The sequence below is a fragment of the Tenrec ecaudatus genome, chromosome 7, assembly GCF_050624435.1.
Source record: "Tenrec ecaudatus isolate mTenEca1 chromosome 7, mTenEca1.hap1, whole genome shotgun sequence".
Taxonomy (NCBI): Eukaryota; Metazoa; Chordata; class Mammalia; order Afrosoricida; family Tenrecidae; genus Tenrec; species Tenrec ecaudatus.
The window spans coordinates 153,124,342-153,147,255 of NC_134536.1; the positions used below are offsets into that span (position 1 = coordinate 153,124,342).

Consider the following 22,914-nt stretch of genomic DNA (forward strand, 5'->3'; position numbering starts at 1 on the left):
ACTTGTCATCTCTCCACTAAGCACAGCCGGTGTGAATTATGCTTGCCGTGAGCTCGTTTTTAGTTTGGGCAGTTGCCCTCATTTGGGAAAATTACTCAACCCTAGTTTGCCCACATCACTCAAGTTCACAAGCAGTTTCCAGTGCCCGCGGAGGTCCTGTCCAAGAAGAGCCACATCACCAACGAGGCTTCTTATCGCCTCTAAGAGGTGTCCACCAATTTGACCCCCATCCTCTGGAGTCACCTCTTCCCCGCATGGGTCTATCCAGTCTGTTGGTCTGTCCAGCAGGCACCGCAAGCTTGCCCGGGCTGGCTGCAGAGCTGGGGGGTGGGAAGGCGAGGCGGGGGGGGGGGGGCGAGCGCTCCTGCCTGGATCCTGGACCACGGACCCCATCGGGCCCTGTCAAGCGCTAGGACGCCCCTCTCCAGCCGGGGCCCTGAAGGTCCCCCGATACTGCACACCCCACTCCGGAGTCTCCGCCTCGGACCGGAAGACGCCTAGGGCGTCCCTCCCGGCCTTGGGCCCAGCTCAGCGCGGAGAGTTCCCGGGAACTTGCAAACGGAAAGAGGAAAAAAAAAAAAGAAAAAGAAACGCCTCCACCCAGAAAGCCCGTCCGCGCGGGCCCGCCCACCCCGCCCGCCAGGTCCAGTCACGGACGAGACGGAGGGAGGGACGGCGGGCGGCCCTGCGGCGCGGGCTCCGGCGGGCGCGCTCCGCTCCTGGGGGACGGACGGAGGAGGGGATGCTGCCCGCGGGGCCCCGACGTCGACGCGACGCCGCCCCGCGGTGGGAAGTGCCTTTATCCGGCGGCGACGCGGCCGGCCCGGGACAGGAGGCCTGCTCGGCCGGCCCCGCGGGCTCGGGGGCTGGCTGCGAGGCCCCGCGGGGGACGGTGCGGGTGCGGGTGCGGCTCGGGGGCGCCCCCGCGCGGCGGGGCATGCGCACGTCGCGGGCATGGCCTCGGCGGTGTTTGAGGGCACGTCGCTCGTGAACATGTTCGTCCGCGGCTGCTGGGTGAACGGCGTTCGCAGGCTCATCGTCAACCGGCGCGGCGACGAGGAGGAGTTCTTCGAGATCCGCACCGAGTGGTCGGACCGCAACGTCCTCTACCTGCACCGCAGCTACGCCGACCTGGGCCGCCTCCTGCGGCGTCTGCGCGACGCGTTCCCCGAGGACTGGCCGGCGCTCGCGCGCTCCCCGATGCTGCCAGGTGCGTGGCCCGTGGGTGGGGGGGGCCCGGGAGGGGGACGGGGTGGGCACAGGGGGGCTAGAATGCAATCGGGGTGCCGGCTAGGGGACGGGTCCGCCGCCTCCTTCTTCGTCTTGGGCTTGGGGCCTCCGCCCCCCCAATCCCCCCTCCCGCGAAGGCGCCCACCCGCACTCTGGACACCCCTGTGCTCTTGTCCCTGCTGGTGGGCGAGCAGGGGAGGAGAGGGACTTGGGCGCGGCCAGCCGGTGCGGGACCGTCGTTGTCCAGGGGGGGCGAGTCCTTCTGGCGAGGGACACTCCGTCGTGAGGCGGCGCCAATCCAAGTGACGTGGCCGGTGGCGGCCAGGCTGGCGGCCCCTTCGCTCCGCCGCGGAGGGTCGCCGGCGGGAGCCCCCCTCCTCCTCCGGACGAGTTAGTTGCCTGGGATCGCGGACGTGGCCCTGGGCCGCCCCGAGTAAGCTGCTGGAAAGTTGGAGGAAAGGTTTAAGTGCAGGCGCAGCGTCCAAGTTGAGAGTCAAGTCTCCGGAAGGGAGGCTTCCTATCCTGCCCAGTGACCCAAGCAAGATGCCACGCAGCTAGCCTCGCCCCCGGGCGGAGGGGCCAGGGCCCCACTCCAGGATGGGGCAGAGCCTTTGAGTTTGACTAGCTCGCGGCGACCCCCTTCCAGCCTGGGGACTGAGCCGGGCTCGCAGCACTTGCCCAAGCGCCTCTGTCCTGTTGGCCTCCCAAGGTCTGCCTGGTGGCAGCCCCAAAAGATGGAGCAGGAGAGGCAGCAAGAGGGCAAGAGACTAAAGCTGATGTGCAAAGAATGGTGGATGAGGCACCGCTGAATTCACCCTCCCTGGCGGGGATTCCGAGTGTGGCTCAGGGTAAATGTGAACTGTGTATTCAAGGTGATCAGACCTGGAATGTCTACTAGAGAGATTAAAATGAGTACTTGCTTAAGAATTACAGGCCTGCAATATAAAACAAAAAGTTTTATGCAAAGCAATGTGCCGCTTTGGGTACAAAATTACGGACATAATTAGACCGCCAGGGAGGTTTGAAAGACTGAAGAGAGGGGCCTCAGGGAAGAGGGAATGGGCAGGGCGTAAGTGGGCTGTGTGTGCTGCGTGTGTTTCTGCCGCCAGGTTCAGAGACAGGCATTTCATCTGTGCCACTGATCTCTACCGTTCTCTAAGCAGACCTGGTGGAACTTCTGGATAGAGTTTACTGGGTGAAATCTAGGGCGACTTAAAGGACAGCAAAGCAAGGCTCTGGAAAAGGCGTGACCTGTAAATAAAGGTGTCCCTTGTCTTTCTATGGAGTACTGGGATTCGCCCCCCCACCCCAATGTGAGCATTATGTGCATAATGCGCCCAGTTCCAGGAAAGAACCTATTCTCTTGGCATTTCTGAGCTGGAAGCCAGCAAGGGAGAAGGTCCTGAGCTGGAAGGTATGTCTTCCAGCTGTTCTTTCTCTTCACGTAAATTTAAGTTTGTCTCAAGTTTTCCTTAAATGTTCTCTTTAACTAATTGTGTTGTTATATATTTTTAATTTGCAATACAGGTTCATTTCAGGAAAACATAGATGAAAGTAGCTTATTAAAAAACAGCTGATTCGGTGGTTTAGGCCTTTCTAGAACAACGTGGAAACCAAACATTCCTGAGCCCTTGAAGTCAGACACATTCAATCCCCACTCCCCACACCCAAATCTTGCAGAGACACGTTGCAATTCTGACTTCCCATTCTGTTTTCCCCTGTCATTGGATCCCTGTTATCTGTGTTTTGGGGGTAAGGATTAAAGTTGTGGTGGAGTGTCTGGAGCACAGGAAAACAAAACAACCCAAATGGACTTTCCTTCCAGTTGAGTCTGGCTCATCGAGTGTCCACAGCTGTTCATCTTTAAGGAAGCCGACTGCCGCATTGGTTAGCACCTAAAGCATTTCATTATCACACGACCAGAGCTTGTTAGAATACAGTATCAAAAACAAATAGACAAACAAAAAATCCCCCGCTGCCTTCAAGCAGATTCTGATTCATAGATAGTGGCCTCGTGTAGGATTTCCAAAGTAGCATGTTTCCATTATGGAGCAGCTGGTGGGGTTTCAATGGCCAGCCTTTCAGTGAGCTGGACAAAAGCGACTCTGCGGTGCCATCAGGACTCCTTTAGAATATGGTACCAAACTCACCGTCCACCCTGGTGACACATCTATAGGTTTTTTAAATTATTGTAGTAAGGTATATCATTACTGATGACATGGATCTTGGGTATAAGCGGAGAATAACCGAAAGATGTTAACTTACGTCTTACTGATTATGCCAACGCATTTCACTTGTGGATCATAACAAATTATGGAGAGCCTTGAGAAGAATGGGAATTCTAGAACACTTCATTGTGCTCATGTGGAACTTGTACATGGATCAAGAGGCAGTTTTGCAGACAGAACAAGGGTTTAAAATCAGGAAAGGTATCCATCGGGGTTGTGTTTTTTCACCACACTTATTTAATCTGTATGCTGAGAAAATAATCAGAGAAGCTGGATTATATGGAGTGTGGTAGTAACATAATTTAATGTTCACTGGATAATAAGAATGAAGGGGTGGAGTGTAGCCTGTCAATCAGGTCACAGGCTGGTGACCTTCCTTGTGGGCATGGCCTTCTCATGAAGATTCTGGGACCTCCTCCCTGGAGGCAGAACACACTCTCTCTGCTTCACCTCTCTGATGAAGAGCCACATGGAACCACACTGATGGCAGCCAGAGCCCTGGAGATGCTTCTACTGCCTTTGGATCCACAAGGCTTTCCACCCACCAGCCTGTGATCTTCCTGCATTTGGCATCATTGCATGTGCTGCGTGAGTCTGAAGAAGAATTTACGGACTAGATCAGACATATGGGCTAATGTACTTGAATTTATGGATTTGATCTGAACTGGCTGGCATATTTTATTGATGCATAATTTCTTCTTGATATAAAGCTCTCTCTTACACATGAGTGTCTCTGGATTTGTTTCTCTAGTCAACCAGATCTAACACAGGGAGGAAGACTTCAATCAAGAGGCAATCAATCAGGAAGCAGCAATCAATAGATCAAGTGACCCATTGCATTGAGTAAATCTGCTACACAAGCTCTCTTTAAAGTGCTAAAGAGTAAGGATGTCTTAAGATATGCCTGACCTAAACCATGATGTTTTCAGTTGCCTTAAATACATGTGGGAGTTGGATGTTGAATAAGTTGGAAGTTGAATAAGGAAGGCTGAAGAAGAACTGGTATATTTGAATTGTTGTGCTGGAGATGAATATTGAAAATACCATGGACTGCTGAAAGGACAAACCAATCTCTCTTGGCCAGAGGGTTCCTGAGAGGCAAGGATGACGAGACTTGTCTCCCAAACTTTGGAAATCTTATTGGGAAAGACTATGCCCTGGAGAAGAATGAAGGACATCATGCTTAGTAAGGTAGAGGGGAAGTCAAAGAGGGAGGTCCTCCCTCAAGGAGATGGATGTACAGGGTGGCTGCAACAATGGGCTTAACTATAGGAACAGCCGTAAGGATGGTGCGGGGCCACACAGTGTTTCGTTCTGCTGTGCTTAAGTTCGCTATGGTCAGAGAACCAACTCAGTGGCACCTAGCAATAAGCATTGTGGTAAATTGTACAAAGTTCATGGGAAAAATTAAATTAAATATGATTTGTTCTGCATTGACTTTTTGGAGACCCTCCCTCTGTATAACAAAAAGTTCACACCATTTTTAAGTGTGAAATTCAGTGACATGATTTACATTCACTGTGTAGTACAACCATCACCCCTATTGATTTCTAAAAGCATTTTATCACCTGAATGAGAAGCTTTCTGTAGAACTGTCTAAGGCCTTGCATAAGGTATAACACAGTACTCCTGCTTCTTTTCCTGAACATGAGGCCTGTTTTCGGTCCAGGTCCTCTGAGCCTTCTGTTTGGTGAGATCAAGCAGGGTTGGTCTCAAAGACTGTGCTTGCTTCCATCTTCCCTTTTCCCTGGAATCTTGATATATCTTCATACCCTCTTCTTGATTGACTGGGATCTGCTGTACCCCACCATGTCCTTTTATGCCACCTGGCCCCAACCTGAGGGTAGGGAGATGCAGCCTTCCCACTGATACATTTTCTGGGCTACCCCTTTGTGCCTTTTCCACACTCTAATACTAGTGTGGCCAAAGACCAGACCAAACTCACAGCCATTGACTCAATGCTGATTCATAGTGACCCTGTAGGACAGGGTGGAACTGGCAATTTGAGTTTCTAAGACTGTAAATCTTTACGGAAGTAGAAAGCCCTATCTTCCTCCCACAGACCAGCTGGTGATTCCAACTGTTGACCTTGAGGATAGAAGCCCAGTGTGTAACCACTCCATCACCAGGGCTCCTCAGTGTCGCCAAGTCTCTGTTGTAAATCCACTTCAGCCCTGGTGGCTGCTTGGTGGGTTATGAGTTGGGCAACTAATTTCAATGCTAGCAGTTGGAGCTCACCAACTGCTCCGCAGGAGAAAGACCAGGCTTTCTGCTCCTGTACAGGTTTACAGTTTTAGAAACCAAAAAGACACAGTTTTATTCGGCCCTATAGGGTCTCCAGGAGTCAGAACTGATACAAAGGCAGTGAGTTTGGTTATTTTTAGTGTCTGCAACACCTCTGCCACATAAGAGGGTTTAACTTTAGACAGGGTAGCCAGGGAGTATGGACTACGGAGCAGAGTCATAAAGAATGGGCAGGAGTATTCCAGGCAGAGGGAAAAGCTCAGGTAAAAGTTGAAAGAAGGTAGGCAATCAGTGACATTGAGTCAATTCCTATGCATAGTGACCCTATAGGGCAAAGCAGAATTTGGGTTTCTGAGACGTGAAACCTTGACAGGAGCAAACAGCCATATCTTTCTCCCCCAGAACCGCTGGTGTTTAACGAGCTTCATAGTTAACAGCTCAACTACGCCGCCAGAGCACAGGACGGAGCAGATCGCGGCAGGCCTTACTGAGTCATCCTTCAGTTCTGGTCTCTCCCCACCCAGGGCCATTTGGTCAGTCTTTCTGAGCCACAGACCTAGTTTTGAATCATTGCTAGGCTCTTGGCCTGGGCTTTATGTTATTCCAGACCCCAGATAGCATGCTCTACTCTCCTAGCCCTGTACTGGGGTACCCCCCTGGCTGCGAAGTCAGCCTTTCAGTACAAGCAGCCTTGGGGTTGCCCGTGCACCTGGTCATTCCCTCTCCCCCTTCTGGTTTATATTTCTTTCTCAACCCCATGCCACTACCACCCGAGACGTTGCTCTGATTTTCGGCTCTCCATAATCCTAGCTTCTTTATCCTCTGTGAACGGTCAGTTTGCTGAGTTGGGTTTGTGATCCTAGATTTCATTCCATGAGATCTCAAACTGTGCCCCTGGGCTCCATGTGACCTGAATTAACTTTAAGAGACATGGTTTGGGAGCTAACTTCTAGGTCGTGGTGATTTTCCACCAAGTGTCCAACAAGGAAGCTTGTGCTCCGCTCCTCAGATCAGCTGTCCTTGCTGCCCTTTGGGTTGTTCCCAGAGGCACAGGTGTGCATTCTCTCTTTAAAACAAGTCTGGATTTTATATTTCCCTGCTCTCTGTTACAAAAGCACTTTTGCCGCAGGTGAAAGATAGTTCTGCTTTGTGAAGAGTCAAACGAAAATGCTAGAAAAGGGCTAGTGGAAGCTATAACGTATGTAAACCTTATAAAATGGTAGTAATTTAATCAATTTGTCACCTTTTATTGTCACTAGTTATTTTTAAATTGTAAAAAATACATATAACACAATGTTTGCTAATATAACAGTTTTCAATTAAACAATTAGTGATATCAATTTTATTAATCATGTGGCCACAATGACATTGTGAATTTTAATTAAACTACCTTAATTTATTTTTACTTTTTTATGAGTTTACAGAGCGGTTCATCATTTTTACATTCACCAATGTACGAATATTTTTCTTTTGTTAATATTGATTTTTAATCATTTTATTGGGGACTCTTACAGCTCTTATCACAATCCATCCGTTGTGTCACGCACATTTGTACATATGTTGCCATTATCACATTCAAAATATTTCTTCCTACTTGAGCCCTTGGTATCAGCTCATTTTCTCACTGCCCCCCTCCCTCATGAACTCTCGATAATTTATAAATTGTTTTTTTCATGTCTTAGAGCAACCACTGTCTCCCTTTACCCACTTTTCTGTTATGAACTTTTTCCCCCTGTAGTTGAGTCATTTTAATGTAACACCATGTTTCTCACTTCCTCCTTGTTTCCTACTTCCATTCACCCTCCAACACTTCTGAACTTTGTCCTGAGGTAAATGCTGCCCTTTGGATCTTAAATGGGTCGTTATTCTAGGGTGTGAGTACCTGAAGAATGACTAACATCCGCAGTCTTCCAAGTCCACCAGTCTCTAGATAGCTAGATGGGACTAGTTTTAGGAGTCCCCCCAGCCCCACTCCTTTTGTGATTATGGATTTGGTTCCACCTGTGTCTTCCTCTCTAGCCAGGATCTTCTAATGTGATCCCTTTCTGAGCCGTTGGTAGTGGTAGCAGGCACCACCATCTAGTTCTCTTGCCTCCGAGTGGTGACTCATATTTTCATGGTCCATTAGTCCAATGGGCTGCTTGTTTCCACGTGTCTCCAATTTCCATCATTCTTCTTTCCCCCAGAGGGAGGGAGACTGTTAGTTGTACCATAGATGGCTGATCAAGATCTTTTTCAAAAAATCATTTTATTGGGGGTTTGTATAACTGTTATGTCAAAGGCAGTGAGTTTGGCTATTTTTAGTTTATATAATACCTCTGCCACATAAGAGGGTTTAACTTTTGACAGGGTATTAACTTTAGACACAGGTATGCATTGTGTCAAGCACATCTGTACATTTGTTGCCATCATCATTCTCAAAACATTTTCTTTCCACTTGAGCCCTTGGTATCAGCTCCTTATTTTCTCCCCTCCCTCCTTGCCCCCCTCCTTAATGAACCCTTGATCATTTATAAATTATTATTTTGTCAGATCTTACACTGTCCAATGTCTCCTTTCACCCACTTTTCTGTTGTCCATCCCCTAGGAAGGGGGTTACATGTAGATCCTTGTAATCGGTTTCCCTTTTCTACCCCACCTTCCTTCAACGCTCCTGGTATCACCACTCTCACCACTGGTCCTGAGGGGTTCATCTGTCCTGGATTCCCTGTGTTTCCAGTTCCTATCTGTACCAGTGTACATCCTCTGGTCTAACTGGATTTGTAAGGTAGAATTGGGATCATGATAGTGGTGGGGAGGAAGCATTAAAGAACTAGAGGAAAGTTGTATGTTTCATCATTGCTACACAGCATCCTGACTGGCTTGTCTCCTCCCCATGATCCTTCTGTAAGAGGATGTCCAATTGCCTGTAGAGATGGGTTTTGGGGCCCCATCTGCACACCCCCTCATTCACAATGATAGGATTTTTTGTTCTGATGATGCCTGATCCCTGATCCCATTGACACCTCATGATCACACAGGCTGGTGTGCTTCTTCCATGTGGGCTTTGTTGCATCTGAGCTAGATGGCCGCTTGTTTACCTTCAACCCTTTAAGACTCCAGATGCTATATCTTTTGATAGCCATGTGCCATCAGCTTTCTTACATTTGCTTATGTACCCACTTTCCTTCAGCGATTGTGTTGGGAAGATGAGCATTATGGAATGCTAGTTTAATAGAACAAAGTGTTCTTGCATTGAGGGAGTACTTGAGTGGAGGCCCAATGTCCATCTGCTACCTTAATACTAAACTTATGAATATATGCAGATAGATCTATTTCCCATCATCATATATAAGTGTATTTACATATGTACATGCCTGTATTTAGACCTCTATAAATGCCCTTTGCCTCCTAGCTCTTTCCTCTATTTCCTTTTCCTTTCCTCTCATCCCACTACCATGCTCAGCCTTCATTTGGCTTGCAGTCATTCCTCTCGGGTACATTGCCCTTGGTCAAGCCCTACCAGGCCTCTTACAGCTACTCACCAAAATGGGGTGTGAAACATTATTTTTATGTACTATGTCATGTCAATTGACCTTAATGACAAGCTCCCCCCAACCCCCTGCAAGATCATGACCCTGAGCCCCTAAGTTCAGTGACTCATTCTCTCAAGGTATTTGATTCTATCGAGAAGTTATCTAAACTAGATGCTTACCACATTTATGGGCATATTTGATGCAGAGGTAAATACCCAGATCCTGTCAAACCCGTGTGTATTTGGGATATGCTCCCACATTCGTCCAGCCACATAGATCACAGTTACTCCAGGCTCGTGAATATAATAGTTACATCTGTTGCCTTCAAATTCTGCATTGTGTCCTCACTGCTCAGTGATGAAGCTTCTCCTGGAGACAAATAATGTTCCCGGGATAGGAGCTGAGAGATTCAGGCAACGGCAGGTGGGGTGCCGCAGGATTTGGCAGCCTTCTAGGAGGCCCTGCACAACCACAGGCTGTTGGGGGTTCTGTAGGGACAGAGTGAGATGAAAGTAGCCAGGAGAGCTCTGCTAAGTTCTACTCTCCCACTAAAGCAGTTTGTATTTGTGGTTTCATTCAACTTTGACTTGCTTGGGCGATAGTAAGTGTCCATGGACTTCTTTTAATTGTACACACACACACACACACACACATCATCCTCTTGTTGCAGAATGTGCTTGAGAAGCTCCTCCGAGCCCTCGTTCTGAATTCTGTTGTGTGAACAGAGGGGTTCTCCATTCCACAGTGGCTGCAGAGCAGCGTCACGTCAGAGAAGGTAGCCTGTGGATGGTGACATCATTGCCTAGACCGCCGTTGCCATGGTTCTTTTGCTAACTTTCACTGGGACTTTTATTTTCAGAGAAAAAGGTCTTCCTTTTTCTTTCCTGATCTGAAACTTAAAAATCGAAGCCCCTGAGTGGCTCACACGGTTCGCATGGACGCGCCCTGGTGGTGTAGAGGGATAAGCTTTGGACTGCTAACAAACTGCAAGGTTGGTACTTCAAATCTACCAGCCCTTTGCTGAGAAAAGGTTGAGGCCGTTTGCTCCAATAAACATTACCGTCTGAGAAACCCTAGGGAGAAGTTCTTCTCTGTCCTATGGGGTCACTACGAGTTTGTTGGCTTAACGACAAGGAGGTTCTTGGTTTTTACTCGTCAAAAAGTTGGTGATCAACTTCAAGAAACCCACCCCGAGGGGATTTTGAAGGTAAACATCCAAAGAAGGTTGAAAGCCCCGTGGAGCAGTTTCTCTTCATCACGCACAAGGTCAGCATGAGTAGGAATGGTTCAATGGCAGCTAACAGCAACAACTAACCCGACGGTTGACGGCTTGAACCTATACTGCGGTTCCATGGGGGGATAGCTTGCTGGTCTGCTTCCTTGAAGATTACAGCCATGAAAATCCTATGCAGCAGATGTGCTCTTTAACAAAGGAGGTGACCAGGAGTCAGAATCGATTGCGCAGAAATGGGTTTAAACTTAAAGTCGGTTGGGGAAAAACCATGGCAAGCAACGTGGAGAGGGAAGGAACAAATGTGTGATTAAACCGACAATATGTTCATCACTTCTCCAAGCTCAAACTCACCACCATGGAGCCTGTTCCAACTCCTAGTGACTCCATAGGACAGGATCGAACTGCCCCCCGGGAGTTTCCAGGATGGTAACTCTTCATGGGAGTAGAAATGCCTGCCTTGCTCCCTCGGGACAGCTTGTGGTTTCAAACAGCTGACTGTGGTTTGCCATAAGAAAGAATTGCCAAATCGTCATGAATCCCCATGGTCAGGACCTACGTGGGAGGCCACACTTCCTTTGGCTCTTCGGTCAGTCCTAGTCATTCTGACCTCCTCTGGGTCATGACACTTCCTGATCTCACTGTCCCCGCCTCCCAACTTCCTCCCCCCTTCCACTCACCCTGCATGTCTCAGCCAAGTGTCACTTCACTTCCCATCTATCTTCTGGATGGACTGGAAGCCCCATGCAGGGAGACCTTTGTTTGCAGTTGTGTCCTCGCCATCTGAAAACACCGCCTAGCTCCCACTGGAAGTTTCATCAACACTTAGAATGAGTAAATAAGCACGTGACTGAAAACCCTGTTGCAGTATGCTCTGGGTCTCTTAGGTTTGTTAATGCAGATTGGCTGAAACAACTGGCTCTTTAAAACTGTTGAATGAGGCCATTTGGTATACTGTACAGGGGAGTCAAGAAGAGGTCTAGGGAGGACAGTGTTATGGGAGAATGCAGCAAAGATCGCTAAGTTTAAGTCAAACCCAATTTTGCTTTTTCAATCCGATCTATATCTTAATCACATAAGGCACATCTCAGAGATGAGAACATCAGTATGAGAGGAAGACATAAAGTTCCTCCTCACCCCTTTCCTGAGTCCTCGAACTGGAAACCAAATCCAGGGCTGGGGAGTCGATTCTGACTTATGGCAGTCCTAGAGGACCGAGCAGAACTTCTCCTCAGGGTGTTTGAGACTGAATATATGGGAGCAGGCAGCTAGATCTATTTTCCATGGAGCAGCAGCTAGTGGTTTTAAACTGCCAACATTGTGCTTAGCAACCCAATGCTTAACCCACAGAGACATCAGACCTCTTTCCCCACATTCTCAGAAATTGTTACTTCATCACCACTTCTTTTATCTCCTCTTCCCTTTACACCCTGTGCCCTGCTTTCTCAGAACGATGTAGAGGATCAACTAATGCTGACTACCATTCCCCAACCCTGACAGTCAGGGTGTAACTGCATGATCTGACTGACTAGGTACAGAGTCCAGGTGCAGGGAGGAGCAGAAATCCTGGCATAAATAAGACAGCTGTGCATAAGTCACACTTGTGCAAATGTGCAGTTTGACACGCACAGATTGAGCAGAAAAGAAGAAAAGGCTCAGGTTGGCTGAGCTTTCCCAGGTAGTTAGAACTTTCATTGGGATGCTTAATCAGACAAAATAGAACAGACTCTGTTATGCTATTAAGCTAACATAAAATCAAGCATATAAGAAACAATTTAGGAAAAAGGTATTTAAGAAGTGAATGCTAAAACTTTTCCTAGAAAATTTAAGAATTTTCTCCTCAAAATGTGTATGATCCTTTACTTTAAAAAAATTGTTTTATTAGGGGGTCCTACAACTCTTTTTTTTTCCTTTTTTTAAAAATTTTAACAATTTATTGGGGCTCATACAATTCTTTTCACAGTTCATACATATACATACATCAATTGTATAAAGCACATCTGTACAGTCTTTGCCCTAATCATTTTTTTCTCTTTTCTTCTTTTACATTTTATTAGGGACTCATACAACTCTTACCACAATCCATACATATAGGTCCTACAACTCTTATCACAATCCACACATACAGCAACTGTGTGAAGCACATTTGTACATTCATTGCCCTCATCATTCTCAAAACATTTGCTGCCCACCTAAGCTCCTGGCATCACCGCCTCATTTTTCCCCTCCCTCCCCGCTCCCTCCCCGCTCCCTCATGAACCCTTGATAATTTATTAATTATTATTTTGTCATATCTTACACTGTCTGACGTCTCCCTTCACCCACTTTTCTATTGTCTGTCCCCCAGGGAGGAGGTTATATGTAGATCCTTGTAATAGGTTCCCCCTTTCCTTCACTTAAAAAAATCATTTTATTGGGGGCTCATACAATTCTTATCACAATCCATACATACATCTATTATTGTGTCAAGCACATCTGTACATTTGTTGCCATCATCATTCTCAAACATCTGCCTTCTACTTGAGCCCTTAATATCTGCTGCTCATTTTCCCCCCCTCCCTCCCTACTCCCCCTACCTCATGAACCCTTCATCATACACTTTTAAAGAACTTATATCTCTCATGCAAGAACTTATATCTCTCATGTGATTTTCAGTTATTTTTGTACCATTTTTGTTTTGCTTTTCCTGATTTTATTTTTATTTATTTTAAAAATCATTTTATTGGGGGCTCGTACAGCTCTTATCACAATCCATACATATATACATTGTGTCAAGCATATTTGTATGTATGGGGCCATCATCATTTCCCCTTGATATCAGCTCCTCATTTCTACTTGAGCCCTTGGTATCAGCTCCTCATTTACCCCCCCTCCATCCCCCTTTGTACAGTATATATATGTGGACACATGTTAGAAGAAAAAGAAGCAATTTCAATGTTATTTATATTCGACTCCATTGGAAAGTTCCCTTTACATTGAAGTTCCCTAAGCTGTCTATTGTATGTGAGCCAGAAAGACTTCCTTTCTCCTCTCTCTTTTCAAGAAATATCTTGTGTTGGTCATAAAGTGCTCCTTAGTGTCCTCTGAAAAGAATAGCTTCTTGTGGGACTGAACCAAGAAGCACCTTGTTTTTATTTCCAATGTGTTATGGCAGGAGCAGGATGCACTCAAGTTAGATCTGAACTTCCAGAATCCTCCGAGGTAAAGCTGGAGTCAGCAGAATTGTTTCACCGAGGCCTCTCTTACTCCACGGCGAGACTTTGGACCTGCGCTTGTAACATTAGGAAACCAAGCTTGTTTACATTTGCTCACACTGAGAACTTGTCCAAGGTGAGCCAGTCAGGGTGTAGTATAGCACCGATGAAAACATTACAATTTTCCTCTAGGTCTTTAATGCTTCCCCTGCCCCCAACTATCATGACCCAATTCTACCTTACAAATCCAGCTAGACCAGAGCATGTACACAAGTACAGATAGGAACTGGAAACACAGGAAATCCAGGACAGATGAACCTCCTCAGGACCAATATTGAGAGTAGCCATACCAAGAGGGTAAGGGGAACAGATCATAATGATCCACTTATAAGCCCCTCTCACAACAGAAATGTGGGTGAAGGGAGACATCGGTCAGTGTAAGATATAAAAAATAATCATTTATAAATTCTCCAGGCTTCATGAGAGAGGGAAGGTGGGGGAGGGAAGGGGAAATGAGAAGCTGATACTAAGGGCTCAAGTAGAAAGAAAATGGAAAATGATGATGGCAACAAATGTACAATGTGCTTGGCACAATGGATGGATGTATCAATTGTGATAGAGTTGTACGAACATCAATAAAATTATTAAAAACAAACTTGTCCAGTTTGGGTTCCAAGAATCAATCAAGTATTTACAATAAAGAAACTAACCCTGAAACTAACAGAAACACTTTTTGTACTTTCAAACTTCAAAGCTAAGTTGAAGGCTGATTCTGATCCCCAGCGCCCACCCCAGATGTATGAAAATTCACTCTTAAATTGTATGTCTAATAGGGTTACTGATTTTTGTTTCAAGAGTTTAAGGGTTCGGGCCATATGTGGGTAAAATAATCACATCACACATTGTATCCAGTGCAATTTTAAAATTTGAGGTCATACGTGTGTCTATATTTTATCACAAATTAGAAAGGTTTTCTGGGGGCTGTGAAGTACACAGAATTAGTGTCCTCGTGAACTTAACTAGTTCTTAAACTCACTGCTCTTTCCTTTCACAAGCAGAGTACGGCCCCCACCGTTATGGTGAGTTCCACATTGGACTGCTAACCACTAGGTCAGCAGTTTGAAACCTTCTGCCGCTCTGCAGGGGTAAGATGAGCCTTTCTACTCCACTGGAGGGTCTCTATGAGTCAGAATCAGTTCTGTGGCAGAGTTTGGTTTGGGGGGGGGGGGGCGGGTTATCCCTAGCAACAAAGGAACACCCTACTGGCACAATGATTAAATGCTGAACTGTTGTGCAAAGGTTGGCAGTTCAAACTCACCACATGGCTTGATAGGAGGAAGATTTGGCAGTCTGGTTTCATCAAGATGACAGCCAAGAAAACTGGAGCAATTCTGTGTGCTTATTCAAGTCACTCTGACTTGAAATCCATTACAAGGCACCTAAATACATCCCATCTCACGTGACATCATCAGTGACTGAAGCCCTGCTGTTTTCATGGAGTACTCACACACCCTGCTGGCCAGTCTCTGAAATCACAGTCAAAAGAACTTTAATACCAGAGGTTTGCCATATGGAAACCCCACTAGATGAACCACATCTACAACCTGTAAAGTGAAGACTGGACTCCATGGTGTGTGAAGAAGCTGAAGACAGCTATACCAAGAGAAATGAACTGTCGGTAGGCGGACTAACAATTTGCTTACTACTTCAATGCCTACTTGCTGTTTTACCCTGTTTCCCTGAAAATAAGAGTGTCTGATATTAGTTTTTGCTCCCAAAGATGCTCTAGGTCTTATTTTCAGGGGATGTCTTATTTTTCCATGAAGAAGAATACGGTACACATTTATTGTTTTATTAAAAGAGACCTCTCACTTCCTGTCTGCTCTGGCTGCGCTGCGGCCAACAGTGAGTTGTGCGGAGGTGCCCACCGCTACGGTCCAGAGTCAAGTTATGGTAGCTTCAGGGGGCCTTATTTTTGGGGGGATGCCTTATATTTCAGAGAGAAGCAAAACTGTAAGTAAGTCTTATTTGGGGGGATGTCTTACTTTTGGGGAAACAGGGTAAGATATGTATTATTCTGGTAGACCTGTGTCTGATATTGTCAGCGAATATCATTGTAAGTTTTGCCTGACCACCAACTCCCATTGTTTGTGCAAATGGCTTCCAGTCACATATGGATTTATTCTTTACAAGTGAATAATTCAGGCATTGTGATATGCCATTCTCTCAGTAGTGTTTTAAAATTGATTAATCAATGACGCTGTAAACAGAAGGTCCTTATGCTCCAGGGAGATGATCAATAAGATTCTCTAACACAAATTAGCAAGGATGAACCAGAAGCAGATAGAAAACACAACTTCAGGAATGGATATAGGGTTTGCACTTAATCCTAGCTCCAATCTAAAAACAATTCGTTCTTAGGACACGGCCCTGCTCAATATTTGCCCATAGGAAGGAAACACGGGAGATACAGATGCTATAACAAAGTGGTGAAGAAATTAGATGGTGCCCAGCTATCAGAAAGAATAATGTCTGGGGTCTTAAAGGCTTGTTTTCAAACAAGTAGCTATCTAAGTGAGATGTCCACTAAGCCCACATGGAACAAGCCCACCAACACCCACAATTCAAGGATCGTAAATTACACAATCCAAAGGAGGGAATAGTATCCGAGAACAGTTGAATTGGTAGGTGCTTTGCTGCATGTATCCTCAGCAACAACACAATAAGTATCTAAAATAAGTTTTAGATAGTCCTACATTGTGATATTTATGTGCATTAAAAATAAGATTCGAAGCTGCTATTTACTATAAACATTGATATTGAAAAGCGATTGCACCCATAAAAGCCAGAGCTCTGAATCACGAGGAAGAAAGTACAGCACACAGGAAAGAGAGAGCACCAATGAATCTTATTTTCAAAAATGTGCCTAAATATTATGGTTTAAGACTATCTAAAAGTTTAGCTATATTTAAATTTATTTCATTGCTGAGAAGATACGCAACAAAGCATGCACCAATTCAACTGTTACAACATGGGCCATTTAGTTACATTTAGGGACACTTGAACAACACCGGAGCGAGGTAGGAAGACCAACCTTTCCAGCAGTTGACCATTTGCTTATAATTTGCTGGAACATCGTGGGTTTGAGCTGGGGGGTTCACTTCTATGCAGAGGTTTCTTCTTGTTGCCGTGAGCAGTAAGTTCCAGGTTGCATTGATCATATTGCAGGACCAGAATGCACTGAAATAGCAACAGGATGAAAAATTTGCTGATAGGTAGACCCGTACAGTTCAAACCTGTGTTGTTCAAGGATCAACTGTACCCAGTTTATATGATAGTAGAAATACTTCTTGGGCTTATAGATCTTGTCATCTGTCCCCCAAGAACAATGGATTTGGCTCTAAACTTCACCTCTCAGCTCCGTGTCATTTTGAAGATTAGAACAATAATTTGGGCCATTCATTGACAGGAGATGTTTGAGGTCTTGACCAGTAGTAAAATTGAGACATCTGTGGGACCACTTAATCTCAGGGAGCATGAAACAGTTAAGAACGAGCATTTATTTTATTTTTCCACTGGGGCCCCAGGATACAGGTTGTTTTTCTTTTGGGGGTTGTTTGTTTTTAAAAATGTTTTCCTTCCGCATTCACTCCACTCATCCATTTGATGGAGAAGTATTTTTAAGATAACCGTGATGTCATGATCTGCAGAGATTAGGAAAATATGGCACCCGTGAGCCACCGTACCCCAACACTTCAACTCTGCAATATATCCTAGGTCTACCTTCTTGCCCTGTTCTGTGTGACTGTTGTCCCAATACTGCCTGTGTGTGGGGCTGTGTCTATTCTTCTCTCCCTGAATCTCGACTTTCTCTCAGGAAGGGGCTATGCTCAGTGCTGTCTGATTGGATGAATTTCCTCAGAGGAAAGGGGACAGCACCCTGAGAATGCTGAGCCTGATGATCCCAGTGTAATTGTCCCCTGGGCAGCTGTGATGGAAAATTAAGTGACTAATCCCACAATGCTAAAGAACTATGAGGTTATTTCTGTGGGTTTTTTAACTTTAGAATTCATCGGCATAATTCATATTGCATGCCATTCGGTAGTTATACATGAAAAAGAGTGTGCAATCGCCACCATAAACAATTTGAGAACCTTTTCTTCTGTCCTGTGGTCATTATTATTAGCTCCTTCGTTTCCCCACCCTCCCCTGTCATAACCCCAAGAAACTATTCATCCAGGTACGGGCCCTATAGATTTACCTTTCCTGGATCTCAAAACATACAAAAAAAAAGAAAGACCATATAATAACAAAATAGACAGGCAGGGTGAAGAGGGTGAGGGAATTTGGAAGAAAAGCGCTAGAACTGATAGTGATGATGTATATACAACTCTTTACAAGTGGCAACTGTAGAAGTGTATATGTGCCCTGGGACCTGGATGTCCTTGCTTTTACTGGCTGTTAAAGAAATTTGAAGACGTAGCTGTGCTTTTAAAAAATGTGAGCAGTAAAACAGCCTTGCAATGTGATGAAGCACAAAACAGCTAGAGTTTTGAGCATTGAAGCACTATGAGAACTTCAAGCAAGCCGTTTTATAGGCAGAAAATACTTTAAATGTTTCTGGCTTAATAAATAATAAGACTGGGGGAAAAAGAAGTATATATGTGAATTTTATATATATCAGAAAACTACTAAAAAATAAAAAGAAAGAAACCGAAGTTGACCAGTGGTTACCATGGGTAAAGGAGGAAGAGTTTTTTGCTTATGGGCATTCCGGTTATGTTAATGGTGGTGGAATAATTTGTGGAATGGTGGTGGAAAATTTTATTGGAATAAAATGGTTGCACAACAAGAAAAGTGTAATCAATGGCACTGTAGAGGTTGTTGAATTGGATGATATTTTGCTCACATTTTCCCACAATTAAAAAATAATAATTAGGGTAATAACGAGTACAGAGAAGAAGAAAAGGTTCTAAAGTTGTTTGTGGTAATGATTACATAACTCTTATTGATATTATTAAGCTATTGAATTGCATTAGATGTGGAAGATGGGCCAACAAAACTTTAAAAATCAATAAAACAGGAAAGTATATGTATATATAGGGCAGCTTTTGGACCAAGATACATAAATTATTGATTATACAGATCAAAAGTAGCTCAAGTAACTGAACAGTATTTATGCACACAATGAGGATTGGAGACAGGCAAAACTTTCAGTAAGGCTCGTTCACAAAGGCAGAAGCATGCCTGCTAGACTAAACATAAAAATGCAAGGAGAAAAATAATACAAAGGGAGCATGACCATAGCAAATATGTCACCATCCCGAGCCGCAAATCCTTGGACACTCTCAAAGTCAGAGATCTGAACCGGGGTCCAGTGACCTCCAAATCCATAACCTTGGGTAGAGCAGTCATCAGACTCCTCTATACCGGGGAATTCCATCTTAAGTCCAAGGTAGTATTTTAGTTCCTTAAGTCTGCTACAGGTAAGTTTAAAGGAAAGTTAGTGGGGCTGCCCAACCAGAGTCTTCTTGTGTGGGCCATGAAAGCTCTTGTGCATCTTGCAAGGACAGAGACTAAAGTTTTGGTTGTCTATCACGTGGCCCGAGTTGCCAAGGGCTGGATAGAAACTAGGTCAAAAGTGTCCAATTAGACATTTCATACTGGGCAGATTCTTCCCTTGGGAGAACATTTGCTTATGTAGATAAGTGATGTGAAGTGTTTTGTTTCTAAAGGCAGGTTGCCCCACCTAATTTGTCCTTCTCAAAGACATATTTGCCCCACGCTCACACCCTAGTACTTGAATTTCTACTAAAGTTCACTGAGCACCCTTGTAGGCGTTGACTTGAAGTAACCGTAGAACAATATTATGTAACAGGAAATAATCAGTCTGCTTTTTACCCCAGCATGACAACCTGACCCAAGCTGAGGGGAGGGCTCTTCTGTCGAAGTGGGTGTTAAGATGTGCAAATAATACTAGCCCCAACCCAAGAAGAGTTAGTTCTTAAAACATGGCCCTGCTTGCCTTCATGAAGAGTTCATGGAAGACAGGGTGTTACAGCAAAGGGTTGTGGAGAAAACAGATGGTGCCTGGCTACCATTTGGAATAGTGTCTGGGGTCTTAAAATCTTGTGTGCAAACAAGCAGCCATCAAAGTGAGGCATCAGCTAAGTCCACCTGGAAGAAGCACACCTGCTTCTGTGATTCTAAGATGACGATAACAAAAGCCCCATATGATGAAGGGGGAAGTATTCGAATTTAAAATGTGAACATCCAATTTGTAGAAGGGTATGGAAGGGAGTGGGATCCCAATGTCCATATGCAGAGTACCTACTCAGACTAAGCTCCTGGCAGATTCCCTCCTGTATGAAATGGTGAAAATGAATGTGATTTATGTATATTTTGAGCTCAGAGGACAAAATCACCCCTTGGATTTCTCAGAGCTGCTTAGTAAAAATTGCTGACAGAAAGTCAAAGTGGCTGACAGAAAGCCTGGCTCTGACTTGCTGCTGTCAGAGGCCTAATCCCATATTTTATATCAATGGCATAGTTTTGATAAGGATTAAGATAATCTAAATAAGGATGGAATTTGTCTGTTTCTAAGAATTGAGATTAGTATCTGATTCTACTTTGTTTATACTGATTTCTTCTGCTTATTATTGTTGATATCATGACTGAAAGGAATGATTATTGGGAAGTTTCAAAAGAGAGACAGCTTTGGCTTTTTGAATCTTTAACTAGTGGTTTTTGTCAGAAGCTGGAAAAAATTTGGAACCATGAAGAAAATTCTTCTCTAGGATTAAACGTTAAAGGAATCTGGTGGGCAGGCTGGAATGCTTGCTAGGTGACCACCTGGATCCACTGATTGAGTGGAAGTGGGAGAAATGCAGCAATAAAGAGATGGGTTGAGTCTGGCCACTGACGCCCGTGGACCTGGTTCACAGGGACTAGAGAAAAAGAGAGCAGGTTAACTGGTCTGAAGTTCATGACCTAGCCCAAGGGAGTAGTGTTGTTGAGAATTTGTGACAGTGACTATGGTCTAAAGGCAATGTGACCAATGGGCATCCTGGGGAGGCTAAATGAGGCAGCCCATGACCAGAACCCAACCAGAGGAAGAAAAGATACTTGAGTCTGTGAACTGGTACATATTGCTGCTAACTTTATGGATGACCTGGCCTGATTTGACTTTACTTATGGATGCAGACTTCACAAGGTTCCAAATGGAATGAAGATTCTTCACATCAAGGAATATGATAGTCTCCTCAGATCACTGGTTTAATGTAAGTGGGCAGTATAGAAACTGGATACCCCAAACTTGGGGGGAATAAGGACATGAAGTGGTTGGCTTACAGACTTTCATAGGTGGGGGAATATATTCATAGGATTATAGGATTAAGGTGTAGGTGTTATTTAACTGCAATTGTTAGACATAGCATAGTGTTGTTTTGTCACTTATAGAATATTATGTTTAAATGAGGATGGCACATATTGAATTGTATGCTTTTTAGTTTTATCCTGTTAAGTACAGATGATTTTATTATTTTGTTAAAAATTATGTATGACAAAAGCTGTGTAAAAGTGTCGAGTTGACAAGGGGTGGTCTGTGGTTACATATTCTGGTGTCAACTTGTGGAGGGGTGGAGTCTAGCCTGTCAATCAGTTCACAGATGGATGACCTTATTTAGAGGCGCTAAGGCAATCAATAGCTTGCTGCTGGGAGGAAATACACACACGCCCTGTGAGACATACTGACAACGAACCTGATGGAGCGACACTAGTGCAGCCATAGTCCTGGAGCTGGAGGAGCCACGGGGAAACCCCCGCCAGCGCCGAGATCCTTCTACAACACTGGATCTATAAGATTTTCCCACCCATTGGCCTGTCATCTTCCTGCATTCGGTGTCATTGCATGGCTGCGTGAATCTGAAGAGGAATTTATGGACTAGTGTCCACATATGGGGTAATATCGGACTTACGGACTTGATCTAAACTGGGCTGGGATATTTTCTCAATATTCAATTGCTGTTGTAGCTAAAGTTTTCTTACACACATATGAATGTCTCTGGATTTGCTTCTCTAGTCAACCCAGACTAGCACATAGGGTATTTCCGTTCCCAGTTTATTTTAGGTAGTACCATATCACTTTCTATCATGGTTGTGCATGTTTACAAACCCATCAGTAGTCTGTAAAACTTCCAATCTCTCCATACCACCCAAGCATCTGGTGGTTTCAGTTTTTTGTTCTTGTTTGTTTGTTGTGGGAGGGAGGGAAGGGCAGGGATGCTATTGTGGTGGGTGTACAGTTATATCTTATCCTTATTTTGATTGACACCTCCCAGATGGCTAGTGATCATGAGCATTTTTCTCATGTATTTGTTAGCCATTTGAGTGTCGTTTATGGTGAATTGCCCATGTATTTCCCCCCTATAACTGGATTATTTGTTTGTTTTTTTCTTACTGAGACGTTGCAGAATTCTATAGATTTTAGTAATTAGTCCCTTGTCCATTGTGCCCATGCTAAAGGTGTTTTTCAACTCTGTTGGCTCTCTTTTCACTCTTCTGATGAAGCTTTAGCTGTACATAAATGTCTCAGTAGATCCCAGTCATCTTCTTGTTGTCTATAATGTGTGCTCCTTTTATTATACTAGGTAGTGTGTGTAAGCTCTACAGTGGGGTTTTTCAGTTTGCTCCGATTTCCTCATTGAGACATTTCATGGCTCTAGGGTTTGCATTTATGTCTCTGATCTGTCTTGAATTCCTGTTTGTTCACAGGATGAGGTATTACTATTGTTTTGGAGATTGTGATTCAATTTTGCCAGCACCATTTCTTGATTTCTTTCCCATTGAATGATTTTTATCCTTTGAAAAAATCAGTTGCCTATAGGTGAACGGGTTTTTAATTTATTTCTGGGTTTTCTATTTTGTTCCATTGGTCTGTGAAGCTCTCATTGTACCAATATGAGACTATTTTGATTACTGTGACTGTATAATGGGTTTTCAGATCAGGAAGTGAGACACCACCTACTTTGATTTTATTTATAAGGAGCTCTTTGATTGTACTAGGTATCGTCTCTCCATACGAAGTTGATCATTCATTTCCCATTTATTTAAGAATAAAGTAAGGATTTGGATGGAAATTGCATTGCATTTATAGATTGCTTTGGATAGCATTGACATTTTCACAATAGTAAGTTCTTCCCATCCATGAACACTGGATATTCATCCATTTATATAGTGCTTTGTGTTTTTGTAATAGTGCTCTTTATACAGGT

At 44.6% G+C, this 22,914-nt stretch overlaps 1 protein-coding gene across 1 annotated transcript in view; it reads left to right on the forward strand.

The window, feature by feature from the left end:
* The first annotated feature begins 663 nt into the window (after positions 1–663).
* The window catches only part of PXDC1 (PX domain containing 1), a 35,323-nt gene continuing 13,072 nt past the window's right edge, over positions 664–22,914 (forward strand). Inside the window, exon 1 of the mRNA XM_075555263.1 lies at positions 664–1,210. Within this exon, the coding sequence (XP_075411378.1) occupies positions 955–1,210 (256 nt within the window). The 5' untranslated portion in view covers positions 664–954. The remainder of the gene's footprint in view (positions 1,211–22,914) is intronic.